The following is an 18,162-nucleotide window of genomic DNA, read 5'->3' as shown; positions in this document are numbered from 1 at the left end:
GGTTGGACATATGAACAACTCAACATATCTCATTTGGTGAGCTGAAAACTTGTGGATACAATCCTTACTAGGTGATTCAATTATTGATTTTAATTTCCACTAATATTCTATTCCCAATATTTTCATGCAATTATCATTTAAGTTTCATTTCAAACAAGGTCCTAGAACTCATCACTCTTTTCGCTAAAGAGCATGCACTATTTGTCCTTAGTGTCTCCACATTAATGGTTAGGGATTATCCTTAATCATCATATTACTAGGACAAGATAGTGATATTCCATATGGAAATTTCTATGTCCTTCTTGAGTATCCTTTGAATGTAAATCTTCAAAACACATGCTTAAAGAATAGATATTTTTTTATTATGATGTCAAATAATTCATTAAGTTGATTGTGTGTTCAAGGACTTCATCGTAAGCATCACACCTGAACTATAATGAACATTGATGAACACCGAACGAGATGTAGATTATATGATTGACTAGTTGACCACATATAATTCCATTGTTAATTTATCGATCCTAGTGTATCTGACTCAACAGCCACTTAACCATGTTAAATGCATGATAAACCCATGGTTCCCTCATAGAAGAAATTTGAAATAATTTTCAGAATTATATTTAAATTTGAAATTCAAAAAAGGACGAACTTTTTTGTACTGTCATATTCATGAGTGACAAATGACATCGATCATATATCCAATGATTCCAGTAAATCATATTAGAGTTTATGTATTAGTTAATCTAAATGTAATGCTTTTTAAAATATCCATTCTCATGTAAAGACAAGACTTGCATGGTAAAAAAAGCTAAAAGAGTCCATTGACCTGTAATTAGCTCCCATGTAATGATGAAATAAATTTTACCCTTCAAAAATAGAATGTAAATCTTCATATATATTAAAAAAAATGAGACATGTGAGGAACTGTTTTAACAAAATACTTGATGCAGGACGTCGTCGGTACGTCTTCCGATGGATACCGCATGGGATGAATCAGTGTCGATAATAGATGGGGGTAGTCGGACTACAGCGGAGTATCGTTCGACGGTGAATGCGAAGGAGCGAATGACGAAGGAATGCAAAAGCAGTAAACTATGGTGACGGGTGTCACGGGACGGGACGGGACGGGCGATGTAATTCACGGGACTATGCAAAAGCCGTTGCTATCACGGGACGGGCGAACCCGACTCGTACCAAACAGGTAAGACGCTCTTATTTTCGATGTAATTCACTCGACCAACCTCGCTCACCTACGTCTACCCCGAGCACGGTGGAGGCAAACCGAAAGTTCACTGAAAAAGATAAGAGACGGTGACGGGTGGCGTACCTTGTCAGTGTCCCAGGATGGACGTCTCGGTTTCGTGCGTCGACCTGGTGCGGCGGCGTCGGAGACGATGGAGCTGAGGCGCGGGGGCGTAGATAGCCAGGAAGACTGGCGGGTGCGACGTGGCGGTATTGGCTGCGTGCGGGTGGTCGGCGCCGGCGAGCGGGTTGGCGCACGGCGGTGGCAGATTGTGCCGCGGAATCGTGCGCGGGCGGCGGCGTCGGCACCGGGCGCGAGCGTCGGCGGCGACAGCACCGTCGGCTCGCGCACAGGTCGCGGCATCGGTGCACAGCAGGCGGATGGCTGCGGCGGGTTGCACCGCAGATGCGCGTGCTACAGGGATCGCTACACGGCACTGGAGAGGCGGCAACGGGCGGCTCCGGCATTGCGCACGGGAGGACGGACAGCGGCGGCTGACTGGCGCTGCAAGTCCCCCCCGCGGGCGTTGGAGTCACGGCACCGCCAAAGGGCGACCGTGGCAGACGGCTGCCGAAGCCGCGCACGGGGAGCAACGACGGCGTTCGGTTGCACCCGGGCTCGCGCCGCAAGCGGCGGCGTCGCGGTGCGTTTAAGCGGCGGCCGCAGAAGCCGGGGCGGGTGCCGCACACGGGAGAAGGTGGCAGAGCGCGGGGGTCAGTCGGCGGCCGCGGGTGGCTCGCGGCGGCGCGCACGCGCGCAGGAGGCGCGGGCGCGCGGGTGGCTCGGCGGCGGCGGTGGAGGCTGACGGCGGCTCCTCCCTTTCCCCCTTCCTTCTTCTCCCTCTCCTTCTTCCTCCTTCCAAGTGGATCATGACCCTCTTTTCTTTCGTGATAATTCTTCTTCAACAAAACAAAGGGTGAGTTCTTTTAGGGCATCCATCTTTCGTTTTATAGGGGAACGTGGATGGACCCTTAAAGCTACAAAAGAAACCAAATAAGAAGGGTTTAGCGTACCCGTTACCCGGAATACTTGAATCCGGGCGTACGTACTGTTGTCTTGGCGTGCTGGGCGGGCTGAACACGAACCGGCGGCGATGTCGATGACGATGGTGACGTCTCCGAAGACGTTTCTGAGAGCTCGGGCTGCACCGCGCCATCAATACTACAAGAATACATAATAAATGTTAACGGTCTTATAGATGTGATTACAATTTCAGCTATTCTAAAACATCATTTATGTGGGTCTACTGTGGTTATTTTTTATTAAACTTTTCAGTCTACTAGCATATAACTGTCACATAAAATCATCTACAAAAAACCCTAAAAACAAAATATTCAAATTTGAAATCAGTTTTTTAAAATAAAAGATTCCAATTTTAACTTTTTCTTCATGGTATCGTAATTGTAATCATCGTTTGCTTAACCATATCCATATCTGATATCTTTATCCTCTTCATGAGATCTGTTATTGTTATCTGTTCTCCATCATATCTGATATTGTCAGCGTTTCTGATTTGTACAGTAATGACTATCCTGTTCAAACTTTTGTCACTAATCAGATTTGATCACAAAAAAAATTAGATAGAATATTTCCATAAGAGTACTAGTTTTAGATCGGTTACTTTTCCCCAAAGCATCAAGACGTTCTTGATCATTCTGATTTTCTCTTTTTTCTCCTCATCAATCTGGTTCTTACTTCTACCAAATTCGTCCAACTTCTACTGAACACAGAATTCAAAATTCAGATAGATTAAAACCCTTGCACTCAGTGTCTCGACCCCTTAATGGCTTAATCTTCCGAAACGACTATCAACAAACTATCGTTTGTATAATTATATTCTGGCAGCTCGTTTATTATCAACGATCATGGCGGAAAAGCGCAGCCCGGGGTGGGGCCGAGAGCTCTCCTGCCGGCAGCGCCACGGCGAGTAGCGACGCGCGAGCGTGGGTCCTGGCGCGCTCTCGGCAGCGGACGGCGATAAACTAGCCACGGGGCTCATCCGACGGCCATCCCAGCTCTGTTGATCCAAAGAGTTTTCCGCCGCGATCCCACTTCCGGAACCAGTCGTTTATCCCCTTCCCCCCTTCCCTTCGCACAGTCGCCAGCGCGGGGCGCAGTCTCTGCCGCTTTGGGGAGGCGATCGATCGGAATTTCTACCATTCGTCTTGTAGAAATTCCGATTCTTCCGATTTTCTTCTCGCCCGCGGGGCAAGCATGGGTTACGCGGGCTCCGTCTCCGCGGTGAACGCAGGCGCTGCGATGCAAAAGACTCGGAATTCAGCGGTACCCAGGAAAGCCCTGCCCTTTTCAGAACCCGGGCGCTCCTCAGCCTTCTCCTTTCGGGGCAGCGACGGCCTGGGCTGTCGCCTGAGCCTCGGGAACGCGGCCGCGTCGACTCCCTCTCAAAGACCCGCCGGCCCGCTTCAGGTTCCTCCTATCGGCGATTGCGCCGAGATGAAATTGCTTCGTCTTCTAATCGGTTTCTTCTCGCGCTGCAGGTCGTCTGCGCCGACTTCCCCCGCCCCCCGTTGGAAGAAACGGTGAATTTCGTGGAAGCCGCCGCCCTGTCCTCCTCTTTCCGCGGTTCGCCGCGCCCCTCTAGACCGCTGGAAGTCGTGATCGCCGGAGCAGGTACAGAAGAAGGGGCGTCTTCCGATTGCCGTTTATGGGTACAGTTTTGAACGAACTCGAGCTTTCCGGCAGGTCTGGCCGGCCTCTCCACCGCGAAGTATCTTGCTGATGCCGGACACAAGCCAATCCTGCTAGAAGCAAGGGACGTTCTGGGTGGGAAAGTGTGTATCTTGCCGATTAATTCTTCTCTTCTCCATAATTTTATTTGCTTATCCTCTCGTTTGCATTTGATCTTTTTTTTTTTTTTTTTACTAATGGGAACTCAATCGGCCTCGTTGCAGATTGCTGCGTGGAAAGACAGCGATGGAGACTGGTATGAAACTGGTCTACATATTTTTTGTAAGTTTCCACTGCAGGCGCTTATTTTTCTCATATGTATCATTAAAGGCTTTCTTTTTCCTTAGTTTTTATGTCTCACCACTCTTGGAACAAAGAGATGTCGGCTGATCCAGTGAGCTTTGAATTTTATTGATGCATCTGTGGATGTAGTTGGAGCCTATCCGAACATGCACAACTTATTTGGGGAGCTCGGAATCAACGATCGCCTGCAGTGGAAGGAGCATTCCATGATCTTTGCTATGCCAGACAAGCCAGGGGAATTCAGCCGCTTTGATTTTCCAGATGTCCTTCCTGCACCGTTGAATGGTAGGTTAATTTTTTTTGGAACTTATTGCCAAGCTCTGATGCCTGTTAATTTTTTTTCCTCATATCCTGTTCATTAGACTATCTAAAAAATCATCGGAATGAATTACAGGAATCTGGGCCATTCTGAGGAACAATGAGATGCTGACTTGGGAGGAGAAGGTCCGGTTTGCCATTGGACTTTTGCCGGCCATGCTGGGGGGGCAGCCCTATGTTGAGGCTCAGGATGGCTTAACTGTTAAAGAATGGATGAAAAAACAAGTGCGCCTTTCTTACTTACATAACTGGTTCTACAACGGGGGTTTTTATCTCCCTTTTCTTCTTCTTCTTCCTTATTCTTCCTCTTTCTATTTGTAGATTGAGCAATTTTATATTTCTTTTTTATCGTCTTTGAAAGAGCTGTTTACTTTTTGGATATTTCATTCATGTTAATTACATGAAGCTTTAATCTGTCTCAGGGTGTGCCGGATAGAGTCAATGATGAGGTCTTCATAGCCATGTCTAAAGCACTCAATTTCATCGATCCTGATCAGCTGTCCATGCAATGCATCCTCATTGCGCTGAACCGTTTTCTCCAGGTTGGCTTTCTTCTAGATGTTTATATCAATTTTATTAGCCGTGGGGCGGCAATTTTTCAAAAAGAAATTACTGATGTGAGCAGGAGAAACACGGGTCTAAGATGGGATTCTTGGACGGCAACCCCCCAGAAAGGCTGTGCATGCCGATAGTCGAGCATATTCAGTCATTGGGGGGGGAAGTGCGGCTAAACTCGAGGATACAGAAGATCGAACTGAATCCTGACAACACGGTGAATCACTTTCTTCTCGGAAATGGAAGTGTGATCAGAGGTGATGCCTACGTGTTTGCAGCGCCTGGTGAGTCTTTGATGTTCTCTGAGTCCTATTTCAATTAATCGTCACTTTCCAAATTTCGGGTGGGTCACCCATTCTGTGTGATATCCCCCCATCTTTCCTCAAAATAAAAAAACTTAACTTGCTCAGTGAGTCAACTCGTATGAGTAGCTTTCTTCGAAAAGAAAAACTTGTGCAAGTTGCTGATTGAATCCATGAGAATTTCCATCTCATGAGCTTTTCATTTTTTGCTGTCAGTTGATATCCTGAAGCTTCAGCTGCCTACAAGTTGGAAAGAGATTCCGTACTTCAGCCGGCTTGAGAAATTAGTGGGAGTCCCTGTGATTAATGTGCATATCTGGTACGTTCTAAATCTTCTTGTTATTTGACTACGTTAAAGAATGATTTTTTCCTTTTTATACTTTGATGATATTCCTGACGTAAATGTTGGCCGTTTCTTGTTAAATTCTCAGGTTTGACAGAAAATTGAAGAACACTTACGATCATCTACTCTTCAGCAGGTTTGTAGAATTTTTTTTTTTCTAGTCTTTTTCTTTACACCGTTGTTGAGCCAACTGTTTCTCTTGAATGCGGTCGGACTTTTTCCCTCACATTGACTTTTAACTCTTTCGCCCCCATCAGATGAGTACGAATCTCTCATCCATTGCCATTTGATTAGATTTTCAGAGTAAAATATTTAGCTTCGATTGGTCAACGCTGTCTGAAATTTCTCTTGTTAAATCAACTAGACAAATTCATATTGCCCGTTTAAACGTATTTAATTCGTCCTTTTTACAGGAGTCCACTCTTGAGCGTGTATGCTGACATGTCAGTTACCTGCAAAGTAAGAATTTTATGTGATAATGTCTCTATCTACCTTTCTCTATGAACTTTTACTGTCTCTCTATCTCTGCGAGTCCTCTCTCCAGACCCTCCTGATTTCTCAAATCATCTCTTGGTCTCTCTCTCATCAAGCATCTGTCAAAACATTTCTCTCATGAAAGAGTGGGTCTGCGTGTAATTCAGGAGTACTACGATCCAAACCGATCAATGCTGGAATTGGTTTTTGCACCGGCTGATGAGTGGATTGGGCGAAGCGACACGGAGATCATCGAGGCCACCATGGAAGAACTGTCGAGGCTCTTCCCCGACGAGATTGCCACTGATCAGAGCAAGGCCAAGATCCTTAAGTACCACGTCGTCAAGACACCAAGGTAAGCCATCGATATCTCCTCTTCAAAGGATAGAAGAGATGATATCTCTGTTTGGCCTTCTTTGACAAAACATTGATGACACTGCCAGATCGGTGTACAAGACGGTGCCAGGGTGCGAGCCCTGTCGGCCACTGCAGAGGTCTCCCATTGAGGGCTTCTACCTGGCTGGAGATTACACCAAGCAGAAGTACTTGGCTTCCATGGAAGGCGCCGTCCTCTCCGGGAAGCTCTGCGCTCAGGCCATTGTGCAGGTCTCTCTCTGTCCCATGAAATTTTAATATGCGTTTGACAATTGACATAGAAGAGATGCTTACATGCATGTCATTGCTTCAATGACTGCGTATTTATGCTTGTTTACTGAACTTGTGCAGGACTCCCAGTTATTACAAGGTCGGGCGTGCAGGACGAGCTCCAAGCCGGAGCCTGCTGTGGCTTGAACCGAGATATGCCCACGAACAAATCATTCAGTCAAAGAATGATTTGCCCCGGATGGTAGTCGCTCAGCAATTCACTGACTATATAATTCATTATACACAATGTTCTGTGCCTTCGTTTCTTCTTTTCCTTGCTTACATAAACACAACATCACAAAGAAGACAATTGTTATGAAACAAAATGACCTCGAAAAGAATCGAGATTTCTGTTAAACAGAGAGCTTAGAAAGAAGGGTTTTTCATGTTACAAAAGACCCATGACGGGCAAAACGAGCGGATGCCCTTGAGGGAGAAACAAGGCAACATCTGAGATAATTTCTGCCCCGCTTACCATCTGGAACCCGACCTGTTGAAGTCCATGTTCTCGACGAGAGGGGCGAGCAATCCATCCATCAATTACACAATCAGTTGATCTGTCCGCCATTGATTCAACAATGGTGATATGAACCTCTACGTGATTGAAGTCAACAACACGTCCATTTTTTGGCTCCACAATCTCGTGGAGAAAATGGGCTTCTCCAGTAGAAAGAATCATTTGCAAGAACAAAAAGTCCCTCTCCAGGACAGGCAAGAGTAGGTCTTGAGAAGACTCATCTGCAATATATACCTTCTACACAAACGAAGCATCAGACATCAAAAGTGTTCCGCGAAATCCTTCTTCCCCTGCATTGGAGTCGAACTTCTGCTCCGAAAGCTCATCTGCATGAAGCAACAAGGAGAAGGAATTATAAATACACACTAACATAGGCATACGTCAACAGACACTGTATTAAGGATCGGTTCCCACCAACTATGTCGCGGTTCTCATGAATCTCGGAATCGGTTACCCATAAAACATCTCCTGGGAAAATATTTTTGTCTGCTAATGTAGCCGAGTCCTCCAGAATTTCCATTGTTCCTTTATGAAGCTTCTGGTTTTCTTTCACCACCTGTTGGTCAAAGACACATGAATTATTAAATGAGGAACTCACAACCGTTCCCTGTCAATCAGAAATACGCTGAAATGGGACTTGTATATTAGTTAGACAGAAGAAAATGCCAAAAATCTTGGAATGGGAACAAATATATCATCCGGCGATTTTGATGAAAACATTTCTGAAAGGATCATCATCAAAATACAAACTAGATGGGCCGAGTATTCTTACCCCAAAGTATTCCCAGATCATCAGCTTTAACTGGTACACAGATGTTGTGGCCGATACCCTCAAGTTGCATTGTTTACCGGATGATGAAGCTCTCCGCGAACGCTTGGATGTTCTCCGATCTGGGTCAAACACCTTTGTTGGAGCTTCTAAAAGAGACTTTGGAACTTCTTTAGCCCGAACAAGGTGCACAGTTATTTCCGCATCAGAGTAGTTGAGCTTGCGCATCAACTCGCAGCTATCTCGTTCTCCAATGCAGTCCTCACAAGTCTGTAAAATATATATCATATATGTGTGGAACAATGTGCTAACGATGACGATAATAAAAATGTGCATTCATTGTAGCAACTAAAGACGGTTATACATAATGAAGAGCACATACGGTTCAAAATTTTAGGAGGATCGTGCTTCTAAATCTCGTGTGTCTTACCTCTGGCTTAGTGTCAAGAAGAGGGTCCATAATTTCTGGTTCACTTGATGCTTGGTCGTTTGATAAATTTAAATCGACATCCGACTTTATGATCTCTTGGCAAGGTCCAGGTACTTTGTTTGGGAGCAGAATGATTTCTGCAGAAATGCCCTTCTCCTCCGTCCCTTGCCATTCTGTACAGAAAAGTTTCCAGTCACTCTCCGGAATCAGCGTTAAGACATCGGCCTGAAAAGGAGATATATTAAGGAAAACATCAAAATTCAGGAAACCTAAACAAATAGAATGACCACAAAAAAGATTATTTGAAAAAAGCTTGTCCCATCTACTGTTTCTGGTCTTTATTTGTGTACTCTCCAAAAGAAAACGGTGACAGAAGATGAAGCACCAACTTACATTGGACCGTTGAGTAATCAGACCACGCCTGCGAAGAAGTGCGGGAGGCTTTTCTATTAATCGACCATGCTGGAGAGAAATGAAGTAAAGGAGAGACATTACCAGCACATAAGTTTTACATGTTAACCGAACACAATTGAGAAAAAAGAAGCTCATAATTTGATTTTAACCACTGTTTATTGTCAACATTAAATTTTTTTTTGAGCAAAATTTGTTGTCAACATTAACCTCCTAGAGAGGACTCGAGATACTAATATGTCGCTATATGCTTCTTGTGGAACAATGTACCTTGAATTCACTCTTCTCTCTTCTCTCACAATTCTTGTTAGTGAGACATGTCCTCTATGGGCTAATGGGCCCTGTTCTATAAGCCCATTAGCCCTATTCCCTATTCTCTATTCTATCTCTTAAGGGTATATATACCCCTCTTGTAACTCTCATTCATTATGTCATTACATTCTATTCTCCTTCAACCTCTCTTCTCCCCCAGACCCTCTAGGGTTTACAATTCTCTATAACACTCTAGGGGAGAGAGGAGAGGAACACGAGATTCAAGAAAATGAAAGCGAACATAACTAACTGTTTCTGACAGGGTTCCTTGGCTTATATACAGGCCAAGTTGTACATCCACGTGGACTAATAATAGAAGGGCCAATACAAGAAAGTATCCAGAAATGGAAATGAATAAAAGAAAAAAAGAAAAAAAGAAATGACTGAAAGAATAATATTCCAGCAGACAAAAGTAAACGCGAGAAATATAAATATTCAGCCCAAAGCAGCCTAGAAAGACAGTGAGTGATACCCAGAATAGATGGAATGCCATAGACCATCAGGAAAAAAGAGGTGAATCATCAGCGGTATTATAAAAATGTCTAATTTTCAATTCCACCGGATTTCCCAAAGATATATCGAGAATGTCAAAGTCCACAAAAAAATTAGAGTTGACACTTGAAAAACACTAAGAATCACCTTTGTGCATTTTAGAGAATCGATGATGGCATCCAAACATTCCGGTTCAACTGAAGAGCCATTTTTACCAGTCGTTGTGACATAAGTCCGCCAACTCATGAGCCACGATGAAGGCAGCAAGAAATACTTTTCACCAGGGCAAAAGCTTATGCTCTTCCCAGAAAACAACTTTTCGTGGTTTTGCTGCTGGATAAGCTTTGACTCCCTGGAATATAAAACAAACCTGGCCATAAAGTCATGAAAAAATATTATATACAAAGTAACCTCAAATATTTACCTAAGGTTACAGGCAAGGGATGCAACTTCTGAAAATTGCTTAAAACAATCTTCGCAAGCCTGAGAATCACTGGGGAATGCATGACAACCCAATGAATCATCCGTTTTTACGGCACTCGCGCTTTCAACGATAAATAACCAGAGGCTTTCCGGAATGTGAACTCGTTTTGCGCCAGGGGCTTTCTCCGGCAGCAGATTACCGTGGGGGCATCTGAGAGCTGCAGTAGGCCCGGCATCAGCTTCACAAGGACTCTCAATATTTTTCCTACGCAACCAGTGAACCAACCTGGAGCAAAAAACAGACAAATTGATATCACACATTTATGCATCTACACCATGACGGAGATGAACAGCGACCCATGGCATTATTCTAAGAACCAAAAAAAATTAATTAAAGTTTTACTGCCACGTGGAGTAAAGGTGAATTCAGTCCGATATTTTTCTCACTACATGCATTAAAAAATGTGAATATCAAATCATGCAACACGAACGACAGAAAAAATTATCCCTCGTCTGGCACATCAGGGACTTTGAATGATGGATTGGTAACAACTGCCGTGTAAAAAATAATCAAACCACTTTAACTTCTTCCTTTACGCAGATGGTAACAAGGGGACCACAAAATAAACCATGAAAATATATAAAGGGCGACCAGGGTTATAGAAGAAAAGGTAGAATATGTTCCGAATTGTTTCCAGTAAAGTTGTTGAACTTGTTCTACACGGGTCCCATACTGATACGAACCTGGTTGGTTCGTATCGGGAGAAGATGGGAAGAGAGGAAGAAGGCGCCGGGATGGTCGTCGGCGTGCCGGGATGGACTACGGCAAATAGGGGCAGGCGGAGTGGATGTCGCCTACGTGAGGGGTCCAGCAGAATGGACGTCGCCGGAGGGAGTAAGACTCATTCTTGATGACACTTCTTGGCTGCCCTCCTCAAGGGAGGGCTGTTCTATTTAAAGAGATTACAAAAGGTCCAAATGACCTAAATGCCCCTATTGGGCTAATTGATGAAAGAGACTTGGATACGTCGGGGTCGTATCACATACACCTAGCAATGGCACTGTCCTCCAAAATTCTACCAAAATATCAAAGCCTCTAATCCGGCATTTTGATTCTCGCGACAGAATCATGGGTATGATGTAGGAACAAATGGAAGGAGCCGGCCATTCTAGGATAATATCAGATAAGAGCGGAGGAAAATACAAAAGGATAATAGGAAACTGATACAGCCTGGAAGTTAGCAAGAGAGAGAGAGAGAGGAAAAGCACGAGCCAGTGGAAAGATTGTTGCAGAGATGGGCGAATGAGAGGGAAACGAGGACGGTGGGAAGGACGCCACCTGGAGAGAAACGAACTCCACCAGGGAACTTTATTAGGAAAACAGAGTATAGGGAAACAGCGACTTCAATCTGATCTTCACTGCTCCCTTATAAGAAGAGCTAAATCTTTATAAAAAAAGGGAATTATCCCTGGCAGGTCAAAGGACAGAAGTACCATTACTGGCCTGAATGACTAATATGCCATAGATACAACAGAGTCCTATCAAAAACCAAATTTTAAGCAAAAAGAAATCATGAAATGCATCCATGGAAAACATCCGAAACTAGGAAGAAAACCTCAAATGTATACTCAATTTAACAAGTAGCAAGGAAGCACAAATAAGAAACACCAACTCCTCAAGGGTATATGTGGAAGTACAACATGCCGCTTAAAGATAAAACATAATGCCCTTGCTAATTGCTAAAGCTTTTAGCACAGTTGGTAAGTGCTTGAATCAAACAGTATGCTTACAAAAATGTCAAATCCACAGAATTTAAGAATCTAATTACTCCTTAAATATCCTCTTCTCCCGCTGGCTCATTGAGATCGAGATCTAAACTAGTTGAAGGGATCCTCCAAGCAGTGATACCTAAAGCCAATGGCTCCCCCTATCTATCATAATATTCTAAAATATCACACAATAAAATGGACTCTACAAATAAGTCCTAAGCCTGGGACAGATATTATTTAAAAAAATCTGCCCCTAGTGAAGCATAATGAGTCATCCACGAGAAGTTAGATCAACCCATTATAAACATCTTTAGAGAGGATATCATATGCAACTATTGCTCACTGAAATTATGCATTCATATGCAAAGTTGAATCAGAAGATAATGTCACACCAGAATAATGAACACATTTCATTTTTTTTAAAGATGATTTAAGGCAGTCACCCGACAAAGTGATAACCATCCAACACATTTCATGAAGTATCATAAAAAAGCTGATCCAAGCCTTGACATGATCCGGAGGAAAGAGTACCAACCTAACATAACATTCACAAATAATTAGAGGTAAAAATTAGGAACAGAGGCAAACTGATACCATGTTCTCGATACATAATATGACTTTCCATCGGCACAGTTTCCTGCAAGAGCTGCCGTGGCAAACTGCTTCATGGCATCCCTCCTATCCCGGTAATCATGAGCACAAACAAAACTCAGAGCTTCTTTCTTAAGACACTCAATGCAGAAGTCATCACCATTCAAGGTCGATCCCCCTCCATACTGGAAATAAAAAAATGTAATCAGAAAATTAATTTCTATTCCAGACCTATTTCTGGCACAGTTTGTTTATTGGGCAAGAAAAAGGAATTATTTGCTCATCGTGAGTAAAATGACAAGTTTTGCTCCTATACAGATGGATTGATATCATTAGTTTATTCTTTGAACAATGCAGAACACTGATAGTTTTCTCTGTAGGAGAAGAAACAAAGCACGTATAAGAGTGAATTGAATTCAGCGATTCCACTCGACGTCTCCGATATAATTTGACAATGAAGAGAGTTTCCGGGATAGAGGGGAGAGGGGGAATGGTCGGGGAGAGGCCAAAAAGAGGGATAAGGATTGGCCGAGGATGAGCCGCCTGAAGATGCAGTGAAGAAGAGAACAATCACAAGGGACGGGGATCACAGGCGAAGGGATGAAGCTCAGATGCAGCAGGGAGAAAGGACGGATACTTCCAATACCAAACACTTCTCTGCCTGCCCTCCTAAATGGAGAGCACCCAATTTAAAGGGAAACATGCATAAGGGAAAGGACACGACTAACCCTAAGGGCAAAATAAGGGGATAAGGGATCGTATCAGATTTGTGATAGCACTTGATAGCAAGGGTTCGCAAGAGAAAACAGAAGATATTTCACTAACTCATTGTGGCCAATAAAAATACAGGTTACATTTGTCAATGGGCCTGGCCCGCTTAACAAAGGGTGCTTTACAAATACATAACAGATGAAGATTTAAAGAAATATAAAAGCAGACGTGGGATTTTATCATAATAAAGAGGTATCAACATTCAACTCACAGAACACAATCAAAACAAGACATGCAATTCACCTTGCTGATTATTCTTGACCATGAAAGGGCCGATACCCGCTTCATGGATCCAACTTTGTCATCAGAAACTTTTCCATGTGGACATTGAATTGCGCTATTGTCAAGACGCCTGACAAGAATGAGATTGGTGGGATTAGAAAACATAAATTGCAGCAAATTGAGAATATAGAGGAAGGCCACAGTTTTCAATACGCAGAACTCTCCGAGGAAACCCGGAACTCCTCAACTCCTCCAAATATAGTAATGACAAGAAGATAGGGAAAGGCCCATAAATCGCAGCAGGAGAAAGAGGAGAAAGATGGATGCTCACTGAAGATTGCTTTTCCCAGCCCAGGGGAGGTCAACATTATCAACCCACTGGCGTAGCCAGTCAACAGAAACCCAGAAAAATGGATCTTCGACAGAGCACACACAGGCTTCTGAAAGAATTTCCTTCACCTCTTTTCGCCTTTCTGCAATGTGAGTAGTCAGCATATCTTTCTTTGACTGATATTCCAGACAACTACTAACAAAAGGAGCATTAAGTTCTGCAATCTCCTCAGAAAGATGAGCTGGAAGAGAAGATGCCTCGTCAAATATCGACATTTTCTGATCCCTAAAGCGGCTATAGATCAGCATATAGGCATCAGTCGTAGAGAAAAGTTCTGAGCCACCATACCCAGAAGGCTGATTTTTTGCGCCATTTGATGTAGAAGGCACTTCATCAGACAAAGATGTAGACTGGGAGGCAGCAGGTGAGTTTGGCTGAGTATCCCCAAATGGTCGATGACCCAACTGGCTAACAGTTTCATCATCAAATTCCCACCATACTCCACTCTTTTCATCCCTGATGCGTGCCACATAATGGCCACTTGTTGCAGCAGAACCTTTGTGAATCAAAACGGCTGATAGATCATAAAGCAAATCCGGCCCATCAGCACTGTCCAATCTTGCTCCCATATTCAACTGGCAGGGAAAGCTAAAGGAAGACGTAATTTTCTTCTTTTTTGTCATCTGAGAAGAAAAATAACACACACCAACAAGAACCAAAATGTACGGAAATAAGCAACAATGTTAATTGGCACAAAGAGTGACCCATAGACTTTGATGAGTATAAACCAATTAATTAGCTCGCTTCCACTCACCTCCATGAGAAAGTCATAGCGTTTAAGCTGAAAGATAAGAACAGCTGGAAGGGCGCGTAGTTTGATGTTGCGGGTGGCATCAACTCGCTTCTCACACGACTGGCAGAAATACTGATTCTCCCCAGAGAGTTGTTCAACACTAAGGTAATTATCCAGACTTATATCAAGACTATCCAATCCTTTGATGTACAGCTCAAGCCCATAGAAGTCATCAATCTTTGAAGAAGCCTCAGAATCTTTACCGCAGTCTGAGCATCTTGAAAATGAAACATTTATAACAAGAGTAAACATCATGAATAATCAAGACAATCGCAAGGAGACATAGTCAAGACAAACTAAGGCGGCATAAAATAAAGGAACATAATCTCTCCCCCACCAAAAACAAACATTAGGATGTACATTGACTCAATTAATTACTGAATAATTCTTGATAAGAAATTCATCTAACGCCTAACATGTTCTTGAGCGAAACTAAATTAACATTTTCCAGGTATTTATTTAAAATTCCACAGTCAGAAGTGTCCGTAGTAATCTCCACAATTACAAGGGGCATAGATATTCATTCTCAGCTTGCGCACTTCATCCACAGCCTGGGAACAGACAATAGCATCACGGGGTTTGCATAATAAGGCTGCCAAAAATAGGGGAATTTTTGGGTTTCTTCTGGTAGTATCGCCTTCGTAGAATGAAAAAAGGAAAAAAAGATTACGAATTTTTGGGTTTCTTTTGGTACAATTGCCTTCATAGGATGAAAAAAAGGAAAATAAATCATAAATGAATAGAAAAGAAAAGTCAAAATGGACAATAGGGCAGTGAACTGCACAAAACGTTATGTAGCTCCAAAGAATCACTTACCGCGTCACATGTGATACACTCCCACGGAATATATCTTGAATCAGAGTGTTAACCAAAGGGACTTTAGAATGGCTCAGCGAACGTTCCAGCAGAGAAAGGAATAGAGTGAGAAATTCATGACTGTCCTGCTGAGAACCTTTATCCAACTCCAGAGTCTTAACAAATGGGAGCGAATCAATGACTGCTCTTTGACTGGAAAGTAACTGCGCAAAAAGATGAGCTAGTTGATCCAAAACACGATGTTGTTTGAGGAGATCCGGTTCAATAGAGAAAATCCCAGTTCTAAAAGCCAGATTCATGTACAAACACTGAAGTATGCTATTCGCATAACACGTTGCACCAACGTTAGTCAGACCGGCCGGTTGTTCTGTAGGACAGCGTTGATCTTCACGAGGGTCAGGACCAAGAATTGAAGATACGAGGTCCGACGTCTTCTGCCACAAGCCACTTTTCTTGGATCCACTTGATGAGGGAATTAAGCCGCAGAAGCAGTTTGGGGACTCTCTGGAATTCATGCGACAACCTTGACAAGGAGGTTTATCAATAGAAAAGAGATGGCATACATCCTCGCGTGTAACAACACCTGTATGGTGAATTCTCCTGAAACAAGTTGTGTCTTAGATTTAGTTGAGGCTGCAACAAAGAAGTTAGCGAAATATTTCGTTTGATAAAATCTGACCAACTAACTAACCTCAGAATCTCCAACTTATTGTCCGTTTCATCAGCTCTGAGCTTTTTTTTGGTTCGAGAGTTTTGTCTACTCATATTGTCGACCCAAGGATATACAGTAAAACACCGCTATACTATCAAGGAGAAAAAGCTCGCTGCAGGAAATGAAGAAATTTGAAGACAAAGAAAGAAGACTCCAGAGGGCCTTCAGAGCATTGTCAAAATCCTGAAAAAGTAAAAAATACGGATGAAACTCTGTGGCCTATTCTTGAATCTCGATAAGGCTTTCGCATTTAGAGGATATAAACAGGCCCACGATTTTTTTAGATCAGAAACTGCGAATTGTCTGAAAAGGCCACGATACGGGTAAGTGCCGACTCCTCGAGATGATTAAAACATCGAAAGTCTATCCGAGAAGTCAGAAAAATGGAAATTCTTGATCGATGTTCACGACAAACACGATTACGCCAACACATTTTGCCGAAGTAACGACGTCAGTAACAACAAAATTGACGAGCTAACGATAGTTCTGAGGCAACGGCGTGAAGTAGCAGGATATGGGTCTCCAGAAAACGGGTCAGCCAAAAGAAATCACCACCTCGAATAGATATACGCACGCGCGATTGAGCAAAACAGGCCAGGAATAAAGACCCATCTCGCACAAAGAAGAGTATAAGTCGGAATCCGCGAAACATTGGGATCCCGTCGATTTAAAAATGAGAAATTTCCCTGGCTCCAGGGAGATTTTCTAAAAGGGTAGCCCTAAAACGCAAAGCCCAGCCGTGCGACGCCCCAATTTGCGAACAGAGAAGCGACGAAAGATGAGAAAAGCCCCCCACTTTCTCGACCGGCGACCCCCCCCCCTCCCCCAAGTCGGGCGCTCATTCCCCTTTAAGAAGAATAGTGGAGACAAGAGGAGGGAACATGCTCTGGGAAGGCACAAACAAACCTGCGAGGAGGGAACGAGCTCCGTCGGCTTCGACAGCCCTCGTTTGGCTTCTCGTTGGTTTGAACTCGGAAAAGGACGGGGGAGATGAAAAAATGAATAGACTGTTGTAGTTGAGATTAGTTAATGCAAGGGAGAAAGAAAGGGTGGGGGATTTTGGGAGCTGTCAACGGCTTTCAAGTGGGCCCATCTGTTGGGACTAGGGACTCCCCCAGGGCCAGGGGTGTCCCATACAAGAAGAAAGTGAACAGTTGTACATATATGGTGGATGGTGAGAGGGGACTATAGTGCATGCAGGCATTGAGGGAACTCAAAAGAGTAAGCTAGAGGGAGCCTTTGAGGCTACATGAGAATAAAGATGCAAAGCAACAAACTAGGGCTATGGTTGAACCCGGTTACTGCCCCTATTCTAGATGTTGAACGTCTTATAGCAAAGTGTTTAACGATCTACACTGTTTAATGATCTGGGGCTGGTTGTGAGAGCTAGCTTAGCAGATTATTCCCCCAGGAGTCATAAATCGAAAACATTTGGCTGCAAAAATATTAAAGTCTTCAATTAAGACTGAATCACGGAAAGTCATTGATTTAGATACTTTAAATTTATCTCTACTGCTTCTTTATTAAAAGTTATACTTGTGTGATATAATTTTGGAATCATTCCAAGGGTGAGAGAAGCGTAAACAAAATTAATTAATTATTTTATTTATTTCATTTCTGTACGGGGCTAAGCTATAATACTACAAGCAAGACCTTGACAAATTGACTTAGAAAACTTAAGTCTAAATTTATTATCTTGGTGCTCAAAGTATTTTATTTTCATTTTATTCCTCTCTTAAATTTTTTTCCTTGATTAAAAAGGTAGCCTTATGAATATTTGTAGTGGTTTATACTAATTTGCATGATAAAGATTGACTTTTGTATCAAATTTTAAGTTTCCCAAATGTAGGGTCTGGCCTTCTTTGGATAGA

At 43.2% G+C, this 18,162-nt stretch overlaps 2 protein-coding genes across 3 annotated transcripts; one reads left to right on the top strand and one right to left on the bottom strand.

Annotated features, from left to right (window-relative positions):
• Positions 1-3,235: 3,235 nt before the first annotated feature.
• PDS3 (phytoene desaturase 3) lies at positions 3,236-7,141 on the top strand. Its single transcript, XM_078588619.1, has 14 exons — positions 3,236-3,670; positions 3,742-3,874; positions 3,947-4,035; positions 4,156-4,213; positions 4,364-4,519; positions 4,629-4,777; positions 4,975-5,094; positions 5,178-5,391; positions 5,626-5,728; positions 5,841-5,888; positions 6,166-6,211; positions 6,394-6,581; positions 6,670-6,832; positions 6,953-7,141. The coding sequence occupies exons 1-14, from the start codon at positions 3,458-3,460 to the stop codon at positions 7,016-7,018; spliced, it is 1,746 nt and encodes a 581-aa protein (XP_078444745.1). The 5' UTR covers positions 3,236-3,457; the 3' UTR covers positions 7,019-7,141.
• A 28-nt stretch (positions 7,142-7,169) lies between these two features.
• UBP26 (ubiquitin-specific protease 26) lies at positions 7,170-17,336 on the bottom strand. Of its 2 annotated transcripts, none has more exons than XM_078588617.1 (14): positions 17,198-17,336; positions 16,271-16,474; positions 15,580-16,179; positions 14,725-14,980; positions 13,911-14,593; positions 13,601-13,709; positions 12,590-12,771; positions 10,227-10,511; positions 9,950-10,154; positions 8,981-9,049; positions 8,588-8,812; positions 8,161-8,427; positions 7,803-7,944; positions 7,170-7,714 (listed from the first exon to the last, which is right to left on the bottom strand). In XM_078588617.1, the coding sequence occupies exons 2-14, from the start codon at positions 16,342-16,344 to the stop codon at positions 7,626-7,628; spliced, it is 3,186 nt and encodes a 1,061-aa protein (XP_078444743.1). In that variant the 5' UTR covers positions 16,345-16,474; positions 17,198-17,336; the 3' UTR covers positions 7,170-7,625. The 2 variants fall into 2 exon arrangements, with proteins under 2 accessions (XP_078444743.1, XP_078444744.1); XM_078588618.1 differs by lacking the exon at positions 17,198-17,336 and adding an exon at positions 16,847-17,086.
• Positions 17,337-18,162: the final 826 nt, after the last annotated feature.

This window comes from Wolffia australiana, chromosome 16 (assembly GCF_029677425.1).
Source record: "Wolffia australiana isolate 7733 chromosome 16, ASM2967742v1".
Lineage (NCBI taxonomy): Eukaryota > Viridiplantae > Streptophyta > Magnoliopsida > Alismatales > Araceae > Wolffia > Wolffia australiana.
Note: the sequence above shows the minus strand (reverse complement) of the source record. Positions and strands in the feature narration are given on the sequence as shown.

Bases quoted from the DNA above. Each gene is read 5' to 3' on its own strand.
- UBP26 (XM_078588617.1), bottom strand. From the start codon at position 16,344: ATGAGTAGACAAAACTCTCGAACCAAAAAAAAGCTCAGAGCTGATGAA. The intron at 16,180-16,270 runs GTTAGTTAGTTG...AACTTGTTTCAG, and splicing joins AATAAGTTGGAGATTCTGAG to GAGAATTCACCATACAGGTG. The intron at 10,155-10,226 runs GTAAATATTTGA...TTTATATTCCAG, and splicing joins TCCCTTGCCTGTAACCTTAG to GGAGTCAAAGCTTATCCAGC.
- PDS3 (XM_078588619.1), top strand. From the start codon at position 3,458: ATGGGTTACGCGGGCTCCGTCTCCGCGGTGAACGCAGGCGCTGCGATG. The intron at 3,875-3,946 runs GTACAGAAGAAG...GCTTTCCGGCAG, and splicing joins AGTCGTGATCGCCGGAGCAG to GTCTGGCCGGCCTCTCCACC. The intron at 5,095-5,177 runs GTTGGCTTTCTT...TGATGTGAGCAG, and splicing joins CGCTGAACCGTTTTCTCCAG to GAGAAACACGGGTCTAAGAT.